The sequence below is a fragment of the Leguminivora glycinivorella genome, chromosome 9, assembly GCF_023078275.1.
Source record: "Leguminivora glycinivorella isolate SPB_JAAS2020 chromosome 9, LegGlyc_1.1, whole genome shotgun sequence".
Classification (NCBI taxonomy): domain Eukaryota; kingdom Metazoa; phylum Arthropoda; class Insecta; order Lepidoptera; family Tortricidae; genus Leguminivora; species Leguminivora glycinivorella.
In genome coordinates, this window is record NC_062979.1 from 16346674 (window position 1) to 16370011 (window position 23338).

The 23338-nt window shown below is 43.9% G+C and overlaps 2 protein-coding genes across 2 annotated transcripts in view; one reads left to right on the forward strand and one right to left on the reverse strand.

The window, feature by feature from the left end:
* The first annotated feature begins 209 nt into the window (after positions 1-209).
* LOC125229291 (3-ketodihydrosphingosine reductase) overlaps positions 210-23338 on the forward strand; it is a 54970-nt gene continuing 31841 nt past the window's right edge. Inside the window, exons 1-3 of the mRNA XM_048134088.1 lie at positions 210-848; positions 1009-1250; positions 1658-1786. Of these exons, the coding sequence (XP_047990045.1) occupies positions 305-848; positions 1009-1250; positions 1658-1786 (915 nt within the window). The 5' untranslated portion in view covers positions 210-304. The remainder of the gene's footprint in view (positions 849-1008; positions 1251-1657; positions 1787-23338) is intronic.
* On the reverse strand, positions 1866-22242 carry LOC125229294. The gene is made up of 7 exons (XM_048134093.1): positions 21806-22242; positions 21370-21478; positions 18098-18183; positions 17645-17785; positions 17315-17414; positions 16719-16871; positions 1866-3925 (listed from the first exon to the last, which is right to left on the reverse strand). The coding sequence occupies exons 2-7, from the start codon at positions 21404-21406 to the stop codon at positions 3825-3827; spliced, it is 618 nt and encodes a 205-aa protein (XP_047990050.1). The 5' UTR covers positions 21407-21478; positions 21806-22242; the 3' UTR covers positions 1866-3824.

Consider the following 23338-nt stretch of genomic DNA (forward strand, 5'->3'; position numbering starts at 1 on the left):
TCTAGGACTTATTTTCTTAATTACTTAAAAAAAAACATAATTATTAAATTGGTTTGGAAAATCTCAAAAGAAATTAAGGGAACTTTTATGGGGTTTCAAACAAATTTCAACGTTAAGAATGGCTGTATGTAACTTAATTGGCTAGTCCACGCAAACCACATTTAAAAAAATCGCTTTCTGTCAAATTTGACAATGACGTGACATAAACTGTAAAGAGGAAACCGAATAAACTGATCGTACCGTACCGGATCTATTTTTATTACCATAAAATTTAGTCAACAATTAAATAACTATTCTTCGAATCATGTATATAATAATAGGAATCATAATATTTGCTATCATACTTGGTTTAGCCTTTGCCGTATATTATTCTTCAGAAAAACAAACTGTTTATACCGATTTGAAAGGTAAACATGTACTTGTGACCGGCGGATCCAGTGGCATCGGCAAGGCTGCAGCAGTGGAAGCAGCCAGTTTGGGGGCCCACGTCACAGTTATTGGTCGAGATGTTACCAAACTGACCTCAGCAGTTACTGAGATAATCGCAAAACGTACGGATAAAGAGCAAAAAATACAATATGCGGCCTTGGATGTAACGTCAGATTACAACGCGATATCAAAATGTTTGTCCGAATTAGAGACTTCTGTGGGTCCAATTTTTATGCTAATCAATTCTGCCGGGATGTGCATTTGCGGGGAGTTCGACAAAATGAAGGTGGAGGATATTAAGCAGATGATTGATTTGAACTACTTTGGCACGGCATATCCTACAAGATATGTCCTACCTGGAATGAAGCAGAGGCGTGAAGGGATTGTCGTATTCGTAGCTTCGGAAGCTGCACTGCTTGGTATGTGTCAAATCACTACTGACTTTAATAATGTGATAGTGTGTTGGAAGTTGGAAATCAAGATAAGTTTCAGCAGTTACTTACTGTCTATATTTGTTTAAAACTATATCAAAATTATGTTTAGATGTCTGTTGATATATTTGTTATGTTTTAATTTTAGGCATTTATGGCTATAGTGCCTACAGTGGTGGTAAATGGGCAGTTCGAGGCTTGGCTGAAGCTTTATTTATGGAACTGCTAGGCACAGGAGTGCGCCTTACACTGGCATTTCCTCCGGACACGGACACCCCTGGCCTGAAGAATGAGAACTTGACAAAGCCGAAGGAAACTATGCTGATATCTGGAAGTGGTGGATTACAGTCGGCGGACATGGTTGGCAAGAAAATGATTCATGATGCTTTGGTAAGATCCTGGTTATTCTACATATTTTGATTAATTAAAAATAAAGTAGCCTCTTCATCTCTTTAAAGTCCTAAACATTTATTATTCTCTATCTATCTATCTATATAGCCTTTTCTTCTGAACACGGTCTGGTATTTATGGTTGTTTGTTTGGATGAAGTTGCATAGTTCAGTGTGCCTGTTGGCAAAGGCCTCCTATCTGTCAACCTACAGTCTACACAAACAAAGGGGTAGAGTGAAATGGAGTTATAGCAACTTTTTTTAACACACTCGCAAACATGTTTTTTATTATTTGCCGTATTGCGCCCCTGCTATGGTTTGTCGCCTACAGCAGCCGCACCACTCCTTTTACCATAGTTTAGTCAAACAACTGTTACACATTTTAAAATGTATACATTTGTTTTTCAGATTGGAAGAAAGTATTCAGTGTTCGGGTTCAGCGGCAACATGATGTCTCTCCTATTCTGCGGGTCCATAGACAGCTTGAGTCAGATACTGGTGCAAATATCCTGCATGGGGCTCCTACGGACCATCATGGTTGGCGTGTTGTTGTCCTTTCACAAAATAGTCTGGGATGGATTGAAAGAAAAAAAGGAGATGCCAAAGAATAAATAAATTACAACATGATTTAAGATAAGTCATAATGTTGTAGTATTAGGTTGTATATTTAGTTCAAATTTTATGAGCTGATGGTTGGTTCTCTCCGTTACTACTATCTGCAGTATCAAGTAAAAAAAAGGAAACAGTAATATCATTGTTTACAAACTATTCCCTAAACAGGTGCTAAACTAGGCATCGTAGGCCACGTCTTTGCCTTTGGCTAGTCTGTGGTCAAGAGTAAGCCCATTTATAATTACAAAAAAAAACGGTCAGCTTATAAAATGTCACCTATATCCTCCTCAGACCTGGAAGCATTTGTTTTGATTTTGGAACCTTTTGTTACTCATTAAAAGTTCAAATAAAGTTTTGGAATATATAAAAAAAATATATACACAAGTACTGAGGAGGATTCAATGCATGTAGTAGAGTTTAAAATATACTTTCAATAGTCTATGTGCTCCTTACATTCCTTACTTGCTGCATTTGCAGATTACAAAACAGTATTTTTTATAGTAACTTATGTATTGATAAATGTTTTACATGAATAGTGGAACTTTGATAACTCTGATCTTAATAAGGCTTGGGAGAGAAATCCTTGTTAACATTAATTTGATTTGCATTCCCTTCCGTTCAATCAAAGCCAGTGACGTAAAAACTCGAAATATTTAACCATACTAAAATGAAGTAATTCATTCTCACTCAACTTGAAAATGAAATTTGACCGTTCAACTCAAAAACATATTTGTACGAGTATTGTTCTATTATATTACAGAGGTATCTCCAATTCTATTATTTACTTACTAACCTCCTCTGTAATTGTACTTTCCGATTTTCTATAATTACCTCTATTGGTCTCGGCAATTCTTCATTGGTGTCTCCTCCTGTAACTCAAGAACCTTTAGAGACGAATAAAAACCTACAAGAAACTTACTAAGATACCCTCTTATTGTCTCTATAAAACAATAGCAACACATATTCTGTTTGGCTGGCACGTTATCTATTAGCGGATTAGCAAAGGAATGTTCTAGATTTTTTATTATAAGAAATTTTTTTTCCTTATCTCTCGAGATTCGTGTCGAGGTTTCACTGTATAACTTTTGGGTCTGGTAAACTTTAAATGGGATTCAGGGATGAGGAAAAATATAAAGTGGAACTAGGAAATTGCTGGTTTCATTGATTTTGGTATAGTATTCACAAGTATTGATGTTGTTAGATTATACATGTCTAAATAAACTTTAAAGTACACATGTTATTTGATATTCTTAAGAAAAATTACTTAAATAAAACTATTTTGGTATTTATATGGTATTTAATATTGTTGAGTTTACTTATGCTGGCTATACACACACTTGCCATGACCGATATAAATTGTATTAAATAGGTATGCCAATCATAATAATACAGATCTGCTCTGCTACAGTTACACAATTTGTAGAAGTTAGCAATTAGTATCATACACTCAAAACTAAATTCAAAGACAAAATGAGTGTCATTTTGATTTTTTATCAACGGAGGTTTTACTTTAGACTATGTCCGTTTTCTTTCACATTATACGATCCGATATCGGATGTAGGACCGATATCCCATACATTACAGGCGCCATCTATGATTTTTTCCTTTGAAATCCTTCCTGCACCCGATATCGGATCGGATAATGTGAAAACGGACTAAGGTTCAGCCATCAGATACATCGGAGCCATCTGAACGCGCATTCATTGTCAAGGCGTTAGAATGCTCGGTAAAATGTTCAAATATATCTGAAATAGAGACTTATTTATGAAATTGATTGTCTTGATGGACAAACTTTTTTCATTGGGGGCCAAAATTTGAGGGAATAGGTCAGATTTACACAAAATCATTTTCACTACTGTGCTGGCCATATCATCATACACTATTTTGAATGACCGGTGGCGGGCCGAATACACCTTTCGAGGGCCGGACATGGCCCGCGGGCCGTACTTTAACCACCACTGTTCTAAGAGCTACATGAATTCTGCTGATATTGTAATTTGAAACCGCGAGCCACGTATCCTTCATCCGACCTGAACCACACGACTATGGGGCCTGCTCCATTATCTGAAACATACAATAAAATTATCATCCACGAACCTACGGTCGCGTTCAGTTAAATCTACAGACACAAAACACGAACGACACGAACAAAAATGTCTAAAGGTGCTGTTACACGAGCAACACAATTGTCAGCAATTCACATACCATTGCCATGTTTGCACCATAGTTGGTGCGTACTGAACAAAGCATGCAATTTTAACCAGGGACCGGAGAACCCCTTCCGCGCTACAAGCCTTTCATTGGGAATCCCTAACGTAAGGACGACCCAAACGAGAGACTCTCCCTTTCCAACTGCAAGCCCATTCATTTGACTAGCCCTTACAAAAAACTAAGCAAAACAATAAAGCTAGCCCTGTGCATTGGCTTACCGCTATCCGATACGGCTTGCAAGCCTTTAATAAGGGTTACCCTTATTTTAAGCGCTATTTATAAGGCTTTCCCTTTTGTTAAAGCGTAGTCGAGCCTTGCGTGAAAGAGACAGGATTATGAATCTAAGCTAGTGTAAGAACAGGAAGGAAAATGCGCTGTTGCCACTCCGCACTATGCGCCCCATTTTTAATTTTGCAACGAAACATGTTTTCGTTGGATAAAAGTAGAACACGGCTAGAAATTATTTTTAATGAACTGGGACACAAGGGACTGATGGATCGCCTGATGATGGTAAATGATCATCGTCGCCCATAGATCAGTATGTATGTTCGTACGTATGAATGTATGTAGGTATGTATGAATGTATGTAGGTATGTATGTAGGTATGTATGAATGTATGTAGGTATGTATGTATGAATATAATTATGTAAATATGTATGTATGCATGTAAATATACAGTGTTGGCCGAAAATCAATACAATTAATCATTAACATTACACATTGAAAACGTTAATTGCCAACATAAAAACAAGCCGTTTTCGTCATCTAACTCGCCTTGATGAGTTAATTGGGTGAGCAGTTCCTAAGATGGAGCTGATGCTGAACCCTGGCTTTTCCCAGGGGAACGCGGGTTTGGTTTAACATAGGCAAGCGCTGTTTTCGTCATCGGACTTGTTTTGATGAGTACTTGAGTGAGCAGTAACCAAGGTAGAGCTGATGCTGAACCCTGGCTATTCCTAGGGGAACTCGGGTTTCGTGCAACATAGGCAAACGCTGTTTTCGTCATCGGACTTGTGTTAATGAGTACTTGAGTGAGCAGTAACCAAGGTAGAGCTGATGCTGAACCCTGGCTTTTCCCAGGGGAACGCGGGTTTGGAGTAACATAGGCAAGCGCTGTTTTCGTCATCGGACTTGTCTTGATGAGTACTTGTGTGAGCAGTAACCAAGGTAGAGCTGATGCTGAACCCTGGCTATTCCTAAGGGAACTCGGGTTTCGTGCAACATAGGCAAACGCTGTTTTCGTCATCGGACTTGTATTGATGAGTACTTGAGTGAGCAGTAACCAAGGTAGAGCTGATGCTGAACCCTGGCTTTTCCCAGGGGAACGCAGGTTTGGAGTAACATAGGCAAGCGCTGTTTTCGTCATCGGACTTGTCTTGATGAGTACTTGAGTGAGCAGTAACCAATATAGAGCTGATGCTGAACCCTGGCTATTCCTAAGGGAACTCGGGTTTCGTGCAACATAGTTAAACGCTGTTTTCGTCATTGGACTTGTCTTGATGAGTACTTGAGTGAGCAGTAACCAAGGTAGAGCTGATGCTGAACCCTGGCTATTCCTAGGGGAACTCGGGTTTCGTGCAACATAGGCAAACGCTGTTTTCGTCATCGGACTTGTGTTAATGAGTACTTGAGTGAGCAGTAACCAAGGTAGAGCTGATGCTGAACCCTGGCTTTTCCCAGGGGAACGCGGGTTTGGAGTAACATAGGCAAGCGCTGTTTTCGTCATCGGACTTGTCTTGATGAGTACTTGTGTGAGCAGTAACCAAGGTAGAGCTGATGCTGAACCCTGGCTATTCCTAAGGGAACTCGGGTTTCGTGCAACATAGGCAAACGCTGTTTTCGTCATCGGACTTGTATTGATGAGTACTTGAGTGAGCAGTAACCAAGGTAGAGCTGATGCTGAACCCTGGCTTTTCCCAGGGGAACGCAGGTTTGGAGTAACATAGGCAAGCGCTGTTTTCGTCATCGGACTTGTCTTGATGAGTACTTGAGTGAGCAGTAACCAATATAGAGCTGATGCTGAACCCTGGCTATTCCTAAGGGAACTCGGGTTTCGTGCAACATAGTTAAACGCTGTTTTCGTCATTGGACTTGTCTTGATGAGTACTTGAGTGAGCAGTAACCAAGGTAGAGCTGATGCTGAACCCTGGCTTTTCCCAGGGGAACGCGGGTTTGGTTTAACATAGGCAAGCGCTGTTTTCGTCATCGGACTTGTTTTGATGAGTACTTGAGTGAGCAGTAACCAAGGTAGAGCTGATGCTGAACCCTGGCTATTCCTAGGGGAACTCGGGTTTCGTGCAACATAGGCAAACGCTGTTTTCGTCATCGGACTTGTGTTAATGAGTACTTGAGTGAGCAGTAACCAAGGTAGAGCTGATGCTGAACCCTGGCTTTTCCCAGGGGAACGCGGGTTTGGAGTAACATAGGCAAGCGCTGTTTTCGTCATCGGACTTGTCTTGATGAGTACTTGTGTGAGCAGTAACCAAGGTAGAGCTGATGCTGAACCCTGGCTATTCCTAAGGGAACTCGGGTTTCGTGCAACATAGGCAAACGCTGTTTTCGTCATCGGACTTGTATTGATGAGTACTTGAGTGAGCAGTAACCAAGGTAGAGCTGATGCTGAACCCTGGCTTTTCCCAGGGGAACGCAGGTTTGGAGTAACATAGGCAAGCGCTGTTTTCGTCATCGGACTTGTCTTGATGAGTACTTGTGTGAGCAGTAACCAAGGTAGAGCTGATGCTGAACCCTGGCTATTCCTAAGGGAACTCGGGTTTCGTGCAACATAGGCAAACGCTGTTTTCGTCATCGGACTTGTATTGATGAGTACTTGAGTGAGCAGTAACCAAGGTAGAGCTGATGCTGAACCCTGGCTTTTCCCAGGGGAACGCAGGTTTGGAGTAACATAGGCAAGCGCTGTTTTCGTCATCGGACTTGTCTTGATGAGTACTTGAGTGAGCAGTAACCAATATAGAGCTGATGCTGAACCCTGGCTATTCCTAAGGGAACTCGGGTTTCGTGCAACATAGTTAAACGCTGTTTTCGTCATTGGACTTGTCTTGATGAGTACTTGAGTGAGCAGTAACCAAGGTAGAGCTGATGCTGAACCCTGGCTTTTCCCAGGGGAACGCGGGTTTGGTTTAACATAGGCAAGCGCTGTTTTCGTCATCGGACTTGTTTTGATGAGTACTTGAGTGAGCAGTAACCAAGGTAGAGCTGATGCTGAACCCTGGCTATTCCTAGGGGAACTCGGGTTTCGTGCAACATAGGCAAACGCTGTTTTCGTCATCGGACTTGTGTTAATGAGTACTTGAGTGAGCAGTAACCAAGGTAGAGCTGATGCTGAACCCTGGCTTTTCCCAGGGGAACGCGGGTTTGGAGTAACATAGGCAAGCGCTGTTTTCGTCATCGGACTTGTCTTGATGAGTACTTGTGTGAGCAGTAACCAAGGTAGGGCTGATGCTGAACCCTGGCTATTCCTAAGGGAACTCGGGTTTCGTGCAACATAGGCAAACGCTGTTTTCGTCATCGGACTTGTATTGATGAGTACTTGAGTGAGCAGTAACCAAGGTAGAGCTGATGCTGAACCCTGGCTTTTCCCAGGGGAACGCAGGTTTGGAGTAACATAGGCAAGCGCTGTTTTCGTCATCGGACTTGTCTTGATGAGTACTTGAGTGAGCAGTAACCAATATAGAGCTGATGCTGAACCCTGGCTATTCCTAAGGGAACTCGGGTTTCGTGCAACATAGTTAAACGCTGTTTTCGTCATTGGACTTGTCTTGATGAGTACTTGAGTGAGCAGTAACCAAGGTAGAGCTGATGCTGAACCCTGGCTTTTCCCAGGGGAACGCGGGTTTGGAGTAACATAGGCAAGCGCTGTTTTCGTCATCGGACTTGTTTTGATGAGTACTTATGTGAGCAGTAACCAAGGTAGAGCTGATGCTGAACCCTGGCTATTCCTAAGGGAACTCGGGTTTCGTGCAACATAGGCAAACGCTGTTTTCGTCATCGGACTTGTATTGATGAGTACTTAAGTGAGCAGTAACCAAGGTAGAGCTGATGCTGAACCCTGGCTATTCCTAGGCGAACTCGGGTTTCGTGCACCATAGGCAAACGCTGTTTTCGTCATCGGACTTGTATTGATGAGTACTTGTGTGAGCAGTAACCAAGGTAGAGCTGATGCTGAACCCTGGCTATTCCTAGGGGAACTCGGGTTTTGTGCAACACAGGCAAACGCTGTTTTCGTCATCGGACTTGTATTGATGAGTACTTAAGTGAGCAGTAACCAAGGTAGAGCTGATGCTGAACCCTGGCTTTTCCCAGGGGAACGCGGGTTTAGGGTAACATAGGCAAGCGCTGTTTTCGTCATCGGACTTGTCTTGATGAGTATTTGTGTGAGCAGTAACCAAGATAGAGCTGATGCTGAACCCTGGCTATTCATAGGGGAACTCGGGTTTCGTGCAACATACGCAAACGCTGTTTTCGTCATCGGACTTGTCTTGATGAGTACTTGAGTGAGCAGTAACCAATATAGAGCTGATGCTGAACCCTGGCTATTCCTAAGGGAACTCGGGTTTCGTGCAACATAGTCAAACGCTGTTTTCGTCATCGGACTTGTCTTGATGAGTACTTGAGTGAGCAGTAACCAAGGTAGAGCTGATGCTGAACCCTGGCTTTTCCCAGGGGAACGCGGGTTTGGAGTAACATAGGCAAGCGCTGTTTTCGTCATCGGACTTGTTTTGATGAGTACTTATGTGAGCAGTAACCAAGGTAGAGCTGGTGCTGAACCCTGGCTATTCCCAGGGGAACTAAGGTTTTGTGCAACATAGGCAAACGCTGTTTTCGTCATCGGACTTGTATTGATGAGTACTTGTGTGAGCAATAACCAAGGTAGAGCTAATGCTGAACCCTGGCTTTTCCCAGGGGAACGCGGGTTTGGAGTAACATAGGCAAGCGCTGTTTTCGTCATCGGACTTGTCTTGATGAGTACTTGTGTGAGCAGTAACCAAGGTAGAGCTGATGCTGAACCCTGGCTATTCATAGGAGAACTCGGGTTTCGTGCAACATACGCAAACGCTGTTTTCGTCATCGGACTTGTCTTGATGAGTACTTGAGTGAGCAGTAACCAAGGTAGAGCTGATGCCGAACCCTGGCTATTCCTAAGGGAACTCGGGTTTCGTGCAACATAGGCAAACGCTGTTTTCGTGATCGGACTTGTCTTGATGAGTACTGGTAAAGCTGATGTTGAACCCTTGCTGTGCCTAGGCGAACATAGGTTTGGTGCAACATAGACACACCCGGTTTTCCTTATAGGCCCTGCCTTAATGAGGACTTGGGAGCGCAGTACCCAAGCCAGCGCTGTAGCTGAGACCTGGTGGTACCTAGGGGAACTCAGGTTCGGTGCAATATAAATAAACGCTGTTTTCTGTTCATAGTATTTTTCGTGTGATATATCTTAGACTTGTCTTTATGACTGGTACTTGGTTGAGTTGAGTAGTACCATAGAATCTGTCAAACTATTTCTGTTGATTGTTGTGAATTCTATAAAGATCGTTTGAAACAGAAATACTCGTACTTTTCTAGTGGCAATCAAGCATACAGCCCGTCTGATAGTAAGTAGTTACCGCAATCTATGGACGCTAGGAACTCCAGTATTCTCTTTATTCCCTGTGTTACTATTAGTGAAATCGACTGTACTTAATTTTGATATTCAAATGGATATACATACGTATTTTTTTTATACATTAATAAAGTGTTTCATGTATGGCAAATTAATAAATTTATTCTATTTACTTGATGTTAATATTCACTTCTGGTAGGATTTTTGTTTAGTTAATATTATGTTTTTATGCCTAACTTGACATTGCAAGAAATATTTCTATATTATAATACACTGAAACCAGAGTTGCCCTAGGTACCGCCAGGGCTCAGCTACAGCGCTGTCTTGGCTACTGCGCACCCAAGTCCTCGTCAAGACAAGTCCGATGACGGAAACAGCGTTTGCCTGGGTTACACTAAACCCGAGTTCCCCTAGATGCAGCCAGGGTTCAGCATCAGCTGGACTTCGGGTACTGCTCAATCGAGTACTTATCTAGACAAGTCCGATGACGAAAACAGCGTTTGCCTGTGTTACACTAAACCCGAGTTCCCCTAGGTGCAGCCAGGGTTCAGCATCAGCTGGACTTTGGGTACTGCTCACTCGAGTACTCATCAAAAAAAGTCCGATGACGAAAACAGCGTTTGCCTGGGTTACACTAAACCCGAGTTCCCCTAGGTGCAGCCAGGGTTCAGCATCAGCTGTAATTCGGGTACTGCTCACTCGAGTACTCATCAAAACAAGTCCGATGACGAAAACAGCGTTTGCCTGTGTTACACTAAACCCGAGTTCCCCTAGGTGCAGCCAGGGTTCAGCATCAACTGGACTTCGGGTACTGCTCACTCGAGTACTCATCAAGACAAGTCCGATGACGAAAACAGCGTTTGCCTGTGTTACACTAAACCAGAGTTCCCCTAGGTGCAGCCAGGGTTCAGCATCAGCTGGACTTTGGGTACTACTCACTCGAGTACTCATCAAGAGAAGTCCGATGACGAAAACAGCGTTTGCCTGGGTTACACTAAACCCGAGTTCCCCTAGGTGCAGCCAGGGTTCAGCATCAGCTGTAATTCGGGTACTGCTCACTCGAGTACTCATCAAAACAAGTCCGATGACGAAAACAGCGTTTGCCTGTGTTACACTAAACCCGAGTTCCCCTAGGTGCAGCCAGGGTTCAGCATCAACTGGACTTCGGGTACTGCTCACTCGAGTACTCATCAAGACAAGTCCGATGACGAAAACAGCGTTTGCCTGTGTTACACTAAACCAGTGTTCCCCTAGGTGCAGCCAGGGTTCAGCATCAGCTGGACTTTGGGTACTACTCACTCGAGTACTCATCAAGAGAAGTCCGATGACGAAAACAGCGTTTGCCTGGGTTACACTAAACCCGAGTTCCCCTAGGTGCAGCCACGGTTCAGCATCAGCTGGAATTCGGGTACTGCTCACTCGAGTACTCATTAAAACAGGTCCGATGACGAAAACAGCGTTTGCCTGTGTTACACTAAACCCGAGTTCCCCTAGGTGCAGCCAGGGTTCAGCATCAACTGGACTTCGGGTACTGCTCACTCGAGTACTCATCAAGACAAGTCCGATGACGAAAACAGCGTTTGCCTGTGTTACACTAAACCAGAGTTCCCCTAGGTGCAGCCAGGGTTCAGCATCAGCTGGACTTTGGGTACTACTCACTCGAGTACTCATCAAGAGAAGTCCGATGACGAAAACAGCGTTTGCCTGGGTTACACTAAACCCGAGTTCCCCTAGGTGCAGCCAGGGTTCAGCATCAGCTGGAATTCGGGTACTGCTCACTCGAGTACTCATCAAAACAAGTCCGATGACGAAAACAGCGTTTGCCTGTGTTACACTAAACCCGAGTTCCCCTAGGTGCAGCCAGGGTTCAGCATCAACTGGACTTCGGGTACTGCTTACTCGAGTACTCATCAAGACAAGTCCGATGACGAAAACAGCGTTTGCCTGTGTTACACTAAACCCGAGTTCCCCTAGGTGCAGCCAGGGTTCAGCATTAGCTGGACTTTGGGTACTGCTCACTCGAGTACTCATCAAGACAAGTCCGATGACGAAAACAACGTTTGCCTGTGTTACACTAAACCCGAGTTCCCCTAGGTGCAGCCAGGGTTCAGCATTAGCTGGACTTCGGGTACTGCTCACTCGAGTACTCATCGCCGCCGCCAGTCACGGAAGTGGAGCTCAGTGTTGCCGTCTTAAAGCTCCGGTCAAAAAAGACGGCTCCTGGGCCAGACGGCATACCCGGGCGCGCACTGGTAGTCGCACTCAGCGAGCTCGAAAACGAAATCAGAGGCCTGTTTACCTCGTGCCTGACTCATGGTCGGTTTCCTAATAGGTGGAAAACGGGTAAGCTGGTGCTCCTCCGAAAGGAAGGGCGCCCGCCCGATCAGCCGTCGGCCTACCGCCCCATAGTGCTGCTCGACGAGACGAGCAAGCTCTTCGAGCGGATAATCGCGTCTCGCCTCGTCAGGAGCATGAACCCGGGCCTAAGCGACTGCCAATACGGCTTCCGCCCGCAGCGCTCAACTCTGGATGCGATCGCTCGGGTAAGGGTCTTTGCGGAGGAAGAGGTTTCCCAGGGTGGGGTTGTGATGTCTGTGTCGCTTGACATCTCTAACGCCTTTAACACCCTGCCCTGGGAAACAATCAAAGCGGCGCTTAAATACCACAGCGTGCCAGAATACCTGCAAAGCATTGTAGCTGACTACTTTGCCGGGCGCGCTGTGGTGTTCCCCACGAAAGATGGCTGGGGGCGAAGGCAAATGTCGTGCGGTGTTCCACAGGGCTCGGTGTTGGGGCCGCTCCTGTGGAACATCGGATATGACTGGGTCCTACGCGGGGCCACTATGCCGGGGATCAGCGTCACGTGCTACGCTGATGACACCCTCGTGTCGGCCCGTGGCAGGACCCATAGGGAGGCGGCCCATCTCCCCACAGCAGGGGTGGCATATGCTGTCCACAGGATAAGAGCGATAGGCCTCGAGGTGGCTCTTCATAAGTCAGAGGTCCTGGTGTTCCACGGACCTCGAAACAAGCCACCGGACGGGGCACAGATCATTGTGGGAGGAACTTCCATCGCCGTCGGGTCGACGATGAAGTACCTGGGACTTGTCCTCGACGGTCGATGGAAGTTTGAGGAGCACTTCAAGCGCCTGGCTCCCAAATTAATAGCTGCAGCTGGAGCGCTGGGTCGAATCCTCCCAAACCTAGGCGGGCCAGGAGGGGCCTGCAGGCGGCTCTATGTAAGTGTGGTGCGCTCGATGGCGCTTTACGGGGCTCCTATTTGGGCAGACACCCTGAGACCTCGGAGTGCGGCCCTATTGCGTCGACCGCAGCGGGTCATAGCTCTCAGGGTGGCTCGAGCGTACCGCGACAACTCGCATGTAGCAGCCTGTCTGCTAGCCGGGAGCCCGCCATGGGACCTCGAAGCCAGGGCCCAGTCCGCGGTCTATTGGCGGTTGCTCACGGCGCGAAAGGAGGGAAACTGGCCTGCCCCTCGGGAGGTCCGCCAGTGGCGTGAGGAGGCGCGGGACGACCTATACCAGCAATGGTTAGAGCGTCTGGAGATCCCGGGAGCTAGCCGGGACCTGGTGACCGCTGTTCGGCCCGTTCTGAAGGAATGGGTCGAACGCAAACATGGCGCACCCTCCTTCCACCTCACACAGCTCCTGACGGGGCACGGCTGCTTCGGATGGTACCTGTGTGAGAGGGTTGGACGAGAGCCGACCCCAGAGTATCACCACTGTGACAGGGGAGCCGTGGACACGGCCAAACATACGCGCGAAGAGTGCCCTGCGTGGGCGGAGCCTCGCGCTGCCATGTCCACGGTGGTGGGCGGAGACCTCTCACTGCCGGCGTTAGTACGCCGCATGATTCGCAGTGAGGAGGCTTGGGCGGCAGTGGCCACCTTCAGCGTCACTGTACTGACGCAGAAGGAGGCCGCGGAGCGAACGCGCGAGGACGATATAAATTCGCTCCCTCAGCGCCGACGCAGACCAGCTAGGCGGCGAAGAGCCTACGTGGCTCGTTTCCTGCCGCCATAGCGGGAACCTGTGGGTGATGGGTCGGGAGCCCCATCACCCGCCTGAAGAGGTTCGGGCTGGAAGGCCCTCTAGTGTTCCGAGGGCCTTCAGCGGAGAAGACTTTTAAAAGAGTCAAAGCGATGGGCCTGCAAGGGCAACGCTGACGGGGTATCGGAGGCCTGAAAACAAGTGCCCGAAACCCCGTCCAAAAAGCGAGCGGCGGAACACCCCAGGGGGTTTAGTCGGTGAGAGTCCGACATACCCACTGGCTTCTCCCGGGCCAGTGGGATCCATAACGGATTCCCCCTGGGTAAAAAAAAAAAAAAAAAAAAGGTGCAGCCAGGGTTCAGCATTAGCTGGACTTCGGGTACTGCTCACTCGAGTACTCATCAAGACAAGTCCGATAACGAAAACAGCGTTTGCCTGTGTTACACTAAACCCGAGTTCCCCTAGGTGCAGCCAGGGTTCAGCATCAGCTGGAATTCGGGTACTGCTCACTCGAGTACTCATCAAGACAAGTCCGATGACGAAAACAGCGTTTGCCTGTGTTACACTAAACCCGAGTTCCCCTAGGTGCAGCCAGGGTTCAGCATCAACTGGACTTCGGGTACTGCTTACTCGAGTACTCATCAAGACAAGTCCGATGACGAAAACAGCGTTTGCCTGTGTTACACTAAACCCGAGTTCCCCTAGGTGCAGCCAGGGTTCAGCATTAGCTGGACTTTGGGTACTGCTCACTCGAGTACTCATCAAGACAAGTCCGATGACGAAAACAACGTTTGCCTGTGTTACACTAAACCCGAGTTCCCCTAGGTGCAGCCAGGGTTCAGCATTAGCTGGACTTCGGGTACTGCTCACTCGAGTACTCATCAAGACAAGTCCGATAACGAAAACAGCGTTTGCCTGTGTTACACTAAACCCGAGTTCCCCTAGGTGCAGCCAGGGTTGAGCATCAACTGGACTTCGGGTACGCTCACTCGAGTACTCATCAAGACAAGTCCGATGACGAAAACAGCGTTTGCCTGTGTAACACTAAACCCGAGTTCCCCTAGGTGCAGCCAGGGTTCAGCATCAGCTGGACTTTGGGTACTGCTCACTCGAGTACTCATCAAGAAAAGTCCGATGACGAAAACAGCGTTTGCCTGGGTTACACTAGACCCGAGTTCCCCTAGGTGCAGCCAGGGTTCAGCATCAGCTGGACTTTGGGTACTGCTCACTCGAGTACTCATCAAGACAAGTCCGATGACGAAAACAGCGTTTGCCTGTGTTACACTAAACCAGAGTTCCCCTAGGTGCAGCCAGGGTTCAGCATCAGCTGGACTTTGGGTACTGCTCACTCGAGTACTCATCAAGAGAAGTCCGATGACGAAAACAGCGTTTGCCTGGGTTACACTAAACCCGAGTTCCCCTAGGTGCAGCCAGGGTTCAGCATCAACTGGACTTCGGTTACTGCTTACTCGAGTACTCATCAAGACAAGTCCGATGACGAAAACAGCGTTTGCCTGGGTTACACTAAACCCGAGTTCCCCTAGGTGCAGCCAGGGTTCAGCATCAGTTGGACTTTGGGTACTGCTCACTCGAGTACTCATCAAGACAAGTCCGATGACGAAAACAGCGTTTGCCTGTGTTACACTAAACCAGAGTTCCCCTAGGTGCAGCCAGGGTTCAGCATCAGCTGGACTTTGGGTACTGCTCACTCGAGTACTCATCAAGAGAAGTCCGATGACGAAAACAGCGTTTGCCTGGGTTACACTAAACCCGAGTTCCCCTAGGTGCAGCTAGGGTTCAGCATCAGCTGGAATTCGGGTACTGCTCACTCGAGTACTCATCAAGACAAGTCCGATGACGAAAACAGCGTTTGCCTGTGTTGCACTAAACCCGAGTTCCCCTAGGTGCAGCCAGGGTTCAGCATCAACTGGACTTCGGGTACTGCTTACTCGAGTACTCATCAAGACAAGTCCGATGACGAAAACAGCGTTTGCCTGTGTTACATTAAACCCGAGTTCCCATAGGTGCAGCCAGGGTTCAGCATCAGCTAGACTTCGGGTACTCATCAAGACAAGTCCGATAAAAAAAAGCAGCGTTTGCCTGTGTTACACCTGAGCAAGCAGGAGCCTATCATAACTATAAGTATTTAGTTTGGTATTTATTTGGTATTGAAAATTGAACCTTATTTTATCTACAGCCGTTTCCATCAAACAGAAACGCGCAAATATCACACACAGTGCCGCCGTAGATAATGATCGTATGTTATTTCGTTCGGAGTAATGTGTGCTTTATGAGCGAGGTACATGATTTAAACTCGCACGATATGCTCTATAAGGGAAAGCAAATAAAACCCAATATAAGGCTTACCCTTATGGCGTTAGGCTGAGCCGATGATAAGGGTTTTGAAAGGGTATTGGGCTATTTTAGGTAAGCGCTTTCGTTAGGGCTTTAAAAGCAAAATGAAAGGGTATCGCGTCAAAAGGGTAGGGTAAGTTAAGCCTAACGAAATACCCATACAAAACCCCGTATAAGGGATAGCGGGCCGGTCCCTGATTTTAACTAGAACTCCCGTGCGGCTCAAACATTAATTTGTAGTAGTTAGCAACAGTGCATAGACAGCCATCTCTCGACACAAGCTTAAAACTTTTGAACCTCAGTTTTGAGGTTTTGACAATTTGACCCATATTCTTAGCCGAGCGTCCCCCAAAGGTGTATCGCCAACTAGGTCACCGTACTTTTTTCTGTATGGTTTTGAGGTACGTTTTTTTCTTAGATTTTATCTGTCTATAGGGACTATACGGAGTTACATATGTCTTTGGTTTAAGTAAGTAGGTAGAAATGACGCTCGACATGTGTCGATCCATTTCCGAGGATCTTTTTAAAAAGTAACGTAACCTTCACTCTTCTAATCGAATGAGCGGCGCTCATGACGGGTAGGGTCGGCGGCGCCGGCGACAAACCACGAGTAATTCTCAAATGTTTGAGACCACAGACCGACCATTCGCCGGAAATATTTTGATACCTGTAATAGGCGCATCAAGGCCAAAGTCCTGTAGAACTGAACCGTCGTTCAACCGGTCTCCGCAAAGCCTCGCCGCTGATATGAGCAACCAGTCGCTGGGGCAGTTAAAGATCTCCACTCCTGCTTGGCCCGGAGGGATAACTGGTAAGCCGTCTGTAAACAATGTGTAGATACAGCTCTAGATTTATAGATATCCCATACATTACAGGCGCCATCTTGGATTTTTTCTATTGAAATCCTTCCGACGTCCGATATCGGATCGGATAATGTGAAAACGGTCTAACACGCACTTCGTGTAGTGATCGGGAAAAGCGCGGGTACCTCTCATCGCGTTAGCTCACGCTCCGCTCTCAAAACGCTCCTGTGTGGCGAAAGCTTAACTCCTCATGTACTTATGTTTTGAAATTTTATTGAGTAAAGAGGTTCCAAATTCAAAAACAAAACAAATCATCATATTTAGTAAGTTCCTATTCCAGGGTTGCGAATATGTCATTGGCGCCCGCGATTTCGTCTAGTGCTTGAGGTGACGATAATTTTGGTAAAAACGATCCTGTACCTACTTATCCTAACCTATCTCCGTAAGTAAGTTTCATTACCCGAATCGTAATTGGTGATCCGCAAAATGCCTGCATTCGTGTACGTGATGCTGCAAGATCCAGGCTCCCGTTCTATGCACATTGCATAATTAAGATTGTTCTGTAATCAAGCACAATGCGAACATGTCACTAGGATCATAAAGATTTAGTGATATGGCACTTATCGATTCACATGTTGGTGAGTGAAAACGGTGGGTAGAGTGACGCCCAGAAAATTTATATGATGTGACGATAGTAAAAGAACAGCTGGATCCAAGTGGACAGAGAGATAATAGAACATGAAAGAGGATTGTTTAAGATTGAAAAGCCAAAAAAGGACATAGTTTATACCAAATAAGATGGAGTTTTAGCGATTGACGTGTCGGACGTGTCACGGTAGTTGAACGATTCCATGTAACCCATTGGTCCTTTGAAGTACTGCAAACATCCCGTAGGTGCTGCTAAGTCGTCGCTAGCGGATAACTGTGATACCTGTAAATTAGAAATGTAAACTTTTCATGGAACGGTCCATTTGGCCTTAAAATGTTCATCTTGCTTTTGGCAGCCTGTGAGATATAAGGACTATTATTAGGGTCGATATTTTTGACCCTGCCTGTGAAATCAAATTCCGGTAGCCTCCAGAAGACGAACATTCTTGAGTTTACTCTTATTAGGGTTCAGTCAATTTGTCCCTAAATTTTTTTTAATCGGACCCCAGGCTCCCATGAGTCGTGGCAAATGCCGGAATAACGTAAGGAGGATGATTATTGATGCATGAAACATTTCCTACCTTCACCTACATACCTTAATGGCAAATAATCTGCTGTCCGCTGAAGCTGTTTGGATGGACAAGGTTATTGGCCCACTCACGTCGCCAACCTCGACGTAAACTGAAACCGTGAATTAACAATGAGATCATGGTACAACGGTGTCTTAGGAATCATAAAGTAAAAAATTAAAACATGAAAAAAAAAGGCATATAATTAACCGGGCAACTAAAATATTAAACGGGAAGTTATGTCGGGCATACAATAATATAATTTGGCTGTGTTTTAATATTGTGGCGACAAAAAAAATATATGAGCGTCAAATATTAAGCATCATTATTATTGAAAAACGGCAGCAAATTTCAAGCGACAAAAATATTGCCGAGGAACATTAAACAATACTTTGGCGACTAAAATAATAATTGACACCTAGTATTGTAAAGTGTAAGATTTTTAATATTTGTAGTCATATAGATGTGAGCACCTAAATAATTATACGTAGCTCATCGTTTAAAGTAGTATTTAAATTGCGGAGGCAACTAAAAAAAATATTGGGAAGTAGGTTTTTTTAAAACTAAAAATCGTTTCTTTATGGAAACGATGGTCTCATCGGAAGATCAGCGCTGGAAGTCACTAGCAACACGCTGAGGTGAGGCCATTTCGTTCCTTTGTGTCTTGTTGTTGTTATGTGTATTTTGTCTTGCCTGTGTTCACGAATAAATGTGTATTCTATTCAAACATCTTATTTGCGACCCGTATAAACCACGGGTAGTATTTAAATATTATGCAAACAAACATTACAGAAGTACTCTTAATTTAGAAGATTATTTTGCTCATTAACATTATGCCAGCATAAGATTCGATATTATAAAATCTGCGGAACGATTTATGCCAAAGCATATTCTGAGTAAGGTTTTCCTGAAATAAAACTATGGAAACGGATTAAATCGCGTATAATGAATTTAAAATACATCCCGACGTTTCGAACTCTTTACAGCGTTCGTGGTCAACGGGTGACTGAGGAAAAATTAAAATGTGCAAAAGCTATATACCCACTTACAAGAAATATTAACGAACCATGACCACAAATAATATAGATTTCTAAGGCAGGTTCACACACTATTAATAAAGCTAGTTATACAATATTCAAAAAATTTACCATTACTCTGTTAAAAAAAAAATAATAATAATAATTAACCAATTAATCTACACAAAATTGACAAAGAAACAAACTGCAAATGTCCAACACCTGCAAAGGTTTTCCTGTCAAAAAAAAAATCTTTTAGAGTGATGTTAACTGACTGCGTAAGGCCGGCCTTAGATTCGATAGAGTAAACGTCATGAAAAGTTAAATTAATTGTATAGACGAAGTTGCCAGCACCCCCAAATACCTAATTTCTTACCCATAAGTATAATATTTTGTCGACCATTATATTTTATAAGAATCCTTTTTTTTATTAAAATGACAGCTCAGGTGATGAGTGCCGATGTATAAATTTTAAATGTACTTTTTATGTTAACATGCTACTAGGGCTTGCAATATCGGACGATTTTCAATTCCGGAACTGGTTTTCGAGATTGGACTTCAATTCCGGAATTCCGGAACTAGTTCCGGAATTGAACAATTTTTTTTGGCTTTGTTTTCTGGTGGGTTTTTGATGAAATAATAGAATTTTAAATTGAAATTTATTATTAATCGGCGTTTAAGACAATAACTCCGTACCTAAAAGGCATATAACACTGCAATTTTCATTTTAGTAATTTTACAGGAGAGGCCATTTTGTGTCAAAATCGGTCTTGCAAGGTATTTCGAACAACAGCAAACGATACAAACGAGGTTTTAGTGCCAGTTTTCTGATAGTAGTTAACATTAAAGTAAATATATGTGAGTGTGCAAAGGAAAACGTCCCACTTTGTCGATTGCTATAACACCAAATAAAACTACCCCAAATACAGTGTTTTCCTACTGAACTTTTTTATATTTGAGGATTTACAGCAATATGGACAAGGACAAAATTATTGTTTTATCAATTAAACTAACAAAAACAAGGATTTTAAATGCATATGCATCGATTGATCATCGATCATCGCAATAATGTAAAAGTAATAATTTACAAGTGGCATAACGTATTGTTCACATAAATATAATAAATTAAGTATTGAATTACCTGTATCAGACTCGAGTAGGGGAAAAAGATATTCATCATTTGTTTTCGAGGCGTAAAAAATCGGAGTTCCTGATTTATACCTAGTGTACACCTTGAATTTTTGTTAAAAATAAAACATTCTTTTCATATCCACCATTTTCCATACATTTGCTCCTCAAATCTTTTGATTTTGTAGTAGGCGGTCATAGAGTTTAGTAAAATATGCACACGCCTTTCTGAAAAGTGTATAAGTAACTACGACTTTTGAATGAATGTAATATCAAAACACTACGATTTGCATCTGAAATTAAGACTTTTTGTCTTAAAATATTCCGTGATATGAGAAAAGAAGTACTTAATATTTTAAGTTTTTGCCGCTTCGATACTAATTAATTTTGATTGTTACTGAAATTTAAGTTCGCAAAACCAGAAAGTGACGATGGTGTAATATTAGTGGGTTAAAATTAGACGCTCTCGCTCTAACTAGCCCTTTTGGCCATAAAATATGTACCATCTGAGTCCGAACAGTGTCTAACTTATGAATTTACATATTTCTTATACATTCTGTGGTAGTTTAGTAAAATAACCAGGCTGATATTGCACGTTTTCATCTAAAAATATATATTTTTTCAATTCCGGAATTTTCGATATTATGTGTTTCAATTCCGGAACTGTAATATCGGAAAAATTGTCCGAAATTCCGGAATTTCGAGATTCCGGAATTCCGGAATGCAAGCCCTACATGCTACATAAATATTTTAAAAGAACTGAATATTTTATATTAATAGACAGCCGTTTTCCTATTAAACTGTATCTCTTAAATTGTTTCCAATATAATAATTCAGTTGCCAAATAAATAGTTAATACTCGCGTCTGAATAAACCGTAGCCGTAATGACACTAAAATGCTACCTCATATTTAAATATTTTGAGGCCCCATTTTAGTCGCCAAACTATTATTTTTGATACCCATTTCTATGGTTATTTAGTCGCCCGGTTAAATACGTGCCAAAAAAAATGCTCATAAGGGACGAAAGGCACTTGACCTCGAGGTAAGGTCTTTCGTGGTCTTTATCCCGCCATTCAGTCAAAGAACGGAAGGAATGTCGGTACCAATAGCAATGCCTTGGTTCAAGCCAGATGGGTTGGATCTTCATACATACCGTGAAGGCCAGTATTAACGCCGCACAGTATCGGCATAATACTGTTCACATTCTGTCCGGACACCACGAATTGGTCTTGCTCACATGATCCCGCTGTCGGCGGTAATAGCTGAAATATTCTGAAAATTAAGCTTGGATTCTAAACACTCTAAACTACGGTTTGTTCTACAGCACCATGCCGTGACTAAATTTGACTTTTCATAGTGAAAGGATGGGACAACCAATAAAGCTGCGATGCTAAATGGCTGAATCGTAACGGTTCGGGATTTTATGGGGAGATAGTTTTAGGAGCCTTTTAAGAATATTTTAAGAGCACAATTGGCTTTTATATTGAATTTAAGAAAATCACTTAAGACGCTTGGTAAAAGCGAAAAGGCTGCTCATAAGATATAATTACGAGCACTGGAGCAGGTGAATGCTGAATACAATAACATACCTCAAAATTTAAGAAATCCAACCGAATCTGTTTAATGTTTTCTGATGTTTTATTAATTGTTACAGCACATGCTAATCTCTCCGTGTTAAGATCCGGGTAGCCTGGGTTCACAAACCATCCAGCAGGTGCAGCGGTGGAGTCATCACAAGAAAACTGATCTGAAAGTTTGGAAATCTAAATATATAGCATATACAGCATAGGTACTAAATACCAATATACAGCATACTAAACATTGGCCAAAATTTTTATCGGTGCTTGATAAGGAACAAGAACGAGTGGTAGCGACAGCGACCACCACTCACTGGCCTCAAGTTTATTCCAAAGTCAATGTGCAAGATCATTGATACTCACTCACGCAACATACTCCATAGCCATCAGCACAACTGCCCATTGGCAACCCACCAGCGTTCACACAATCATACTCATGCAAACATGTCCCTTCCAATCCACTGCTCGACGTACAAGCGACGTGATCAAACTCCACCACTTCAAACACTTCCAGAAATTTCTTAGTCTTCTCGTTGTTCAATTGTTTCTTCTGTCTTGGCCGTATTGCTGGACATCTTTTCCTTACCACCCTTCTCTTTTGTTTTGTAAGTTTGAACAAGTTTATGTTGTGAATAGTATTGTTGTATTGATAAGTTCGTAATGGTTTGTATTTTAGTGGGTTGGTAGTCCCTTCTTGGGGCAAAACTTCGCCTTTTCTATAGGTATGTTCTGGAGAAGTTCCGTCAGTAGTGTTTTCGTTTCTCGTTATACCTCTCCATTCATCTGTCGTGTTACTGTAAATTGACGACATATATTGAGGTTCAGCATCTTGGATATTGTTTCGTCTAAACGTGTTTCCCGTTTCTGAGTTTGTGCGGTTTTCAAATATCGTCGCCGAATACCATCTTTCTCCATTTATTGTTGTAATTATGGCAATAATAATCAGTTTATTTATTTGTTGACCCATTTCTATATCCTCAATCGTAGGTAAAAACGCGCTTGACAAGGAAGATTGTGCAAATATATGTGAACCAGTCCATCCATACAAATCGTACCACTTTATGACAGAAGGTATGCGTAGACCAGAGTGCAAGGCCAACTGCACTTTGCGATGCACTTGACGGAATCCGCGGGGAAGCCATGGCGGATGTAATGTGCGTAATTAAATGTTTAGAAAACGCTCTGGTTCGTTACTTCGTTCCACTTGTTTGTTGACCGCGAATAGTATAATTTCATATCAGTCATTTAGTGTAAGTAGGGAAGCTAAGCGATGGACACACGGAGCGTTGCGTCACAAAATCCCGTAGGCACTTATGCTGGTAATTTCTTTCTTCAGATGAACTGAAGCCGCAGAGCCTCAAAACTTTTGCATGTAGCTTACTCTATAATGTCTGTCTCTTTCTTTGACTCTTGCCTTTTTAGGGTTCCGTGCCAAAAAGGTACAAAAGGAACCCTTATGGTGCAACTCTGTCCGTCTGTCTGTCCGTCTGTCACATTACTAAATATCTGGAGAACTACTTATGCTATCGATTTGAAATTTGGCAT

Coding starts and splice junctions, on each gene's coding strand:
- LOC125229294 (XM_048134093.1), bottom strand. CDS start 21,406: ATGCCGATACTGTGCGGCGTTAATACTGGCCTTCACG. Junction 18,184..21,369: donor CGTTAATACTGGCCTTCACG/GTATGTATGAAG, acceptor TCACGGTTTCAG/TTTACGTCGAGGTTGGCGAC. Junction 17,786..18,097: donor GCAGATTATTTGCCATTAAG/GTATGTAGGTGA, acceptor TCTAATTTACAG/GTATCACAGTTATCCGCTAG.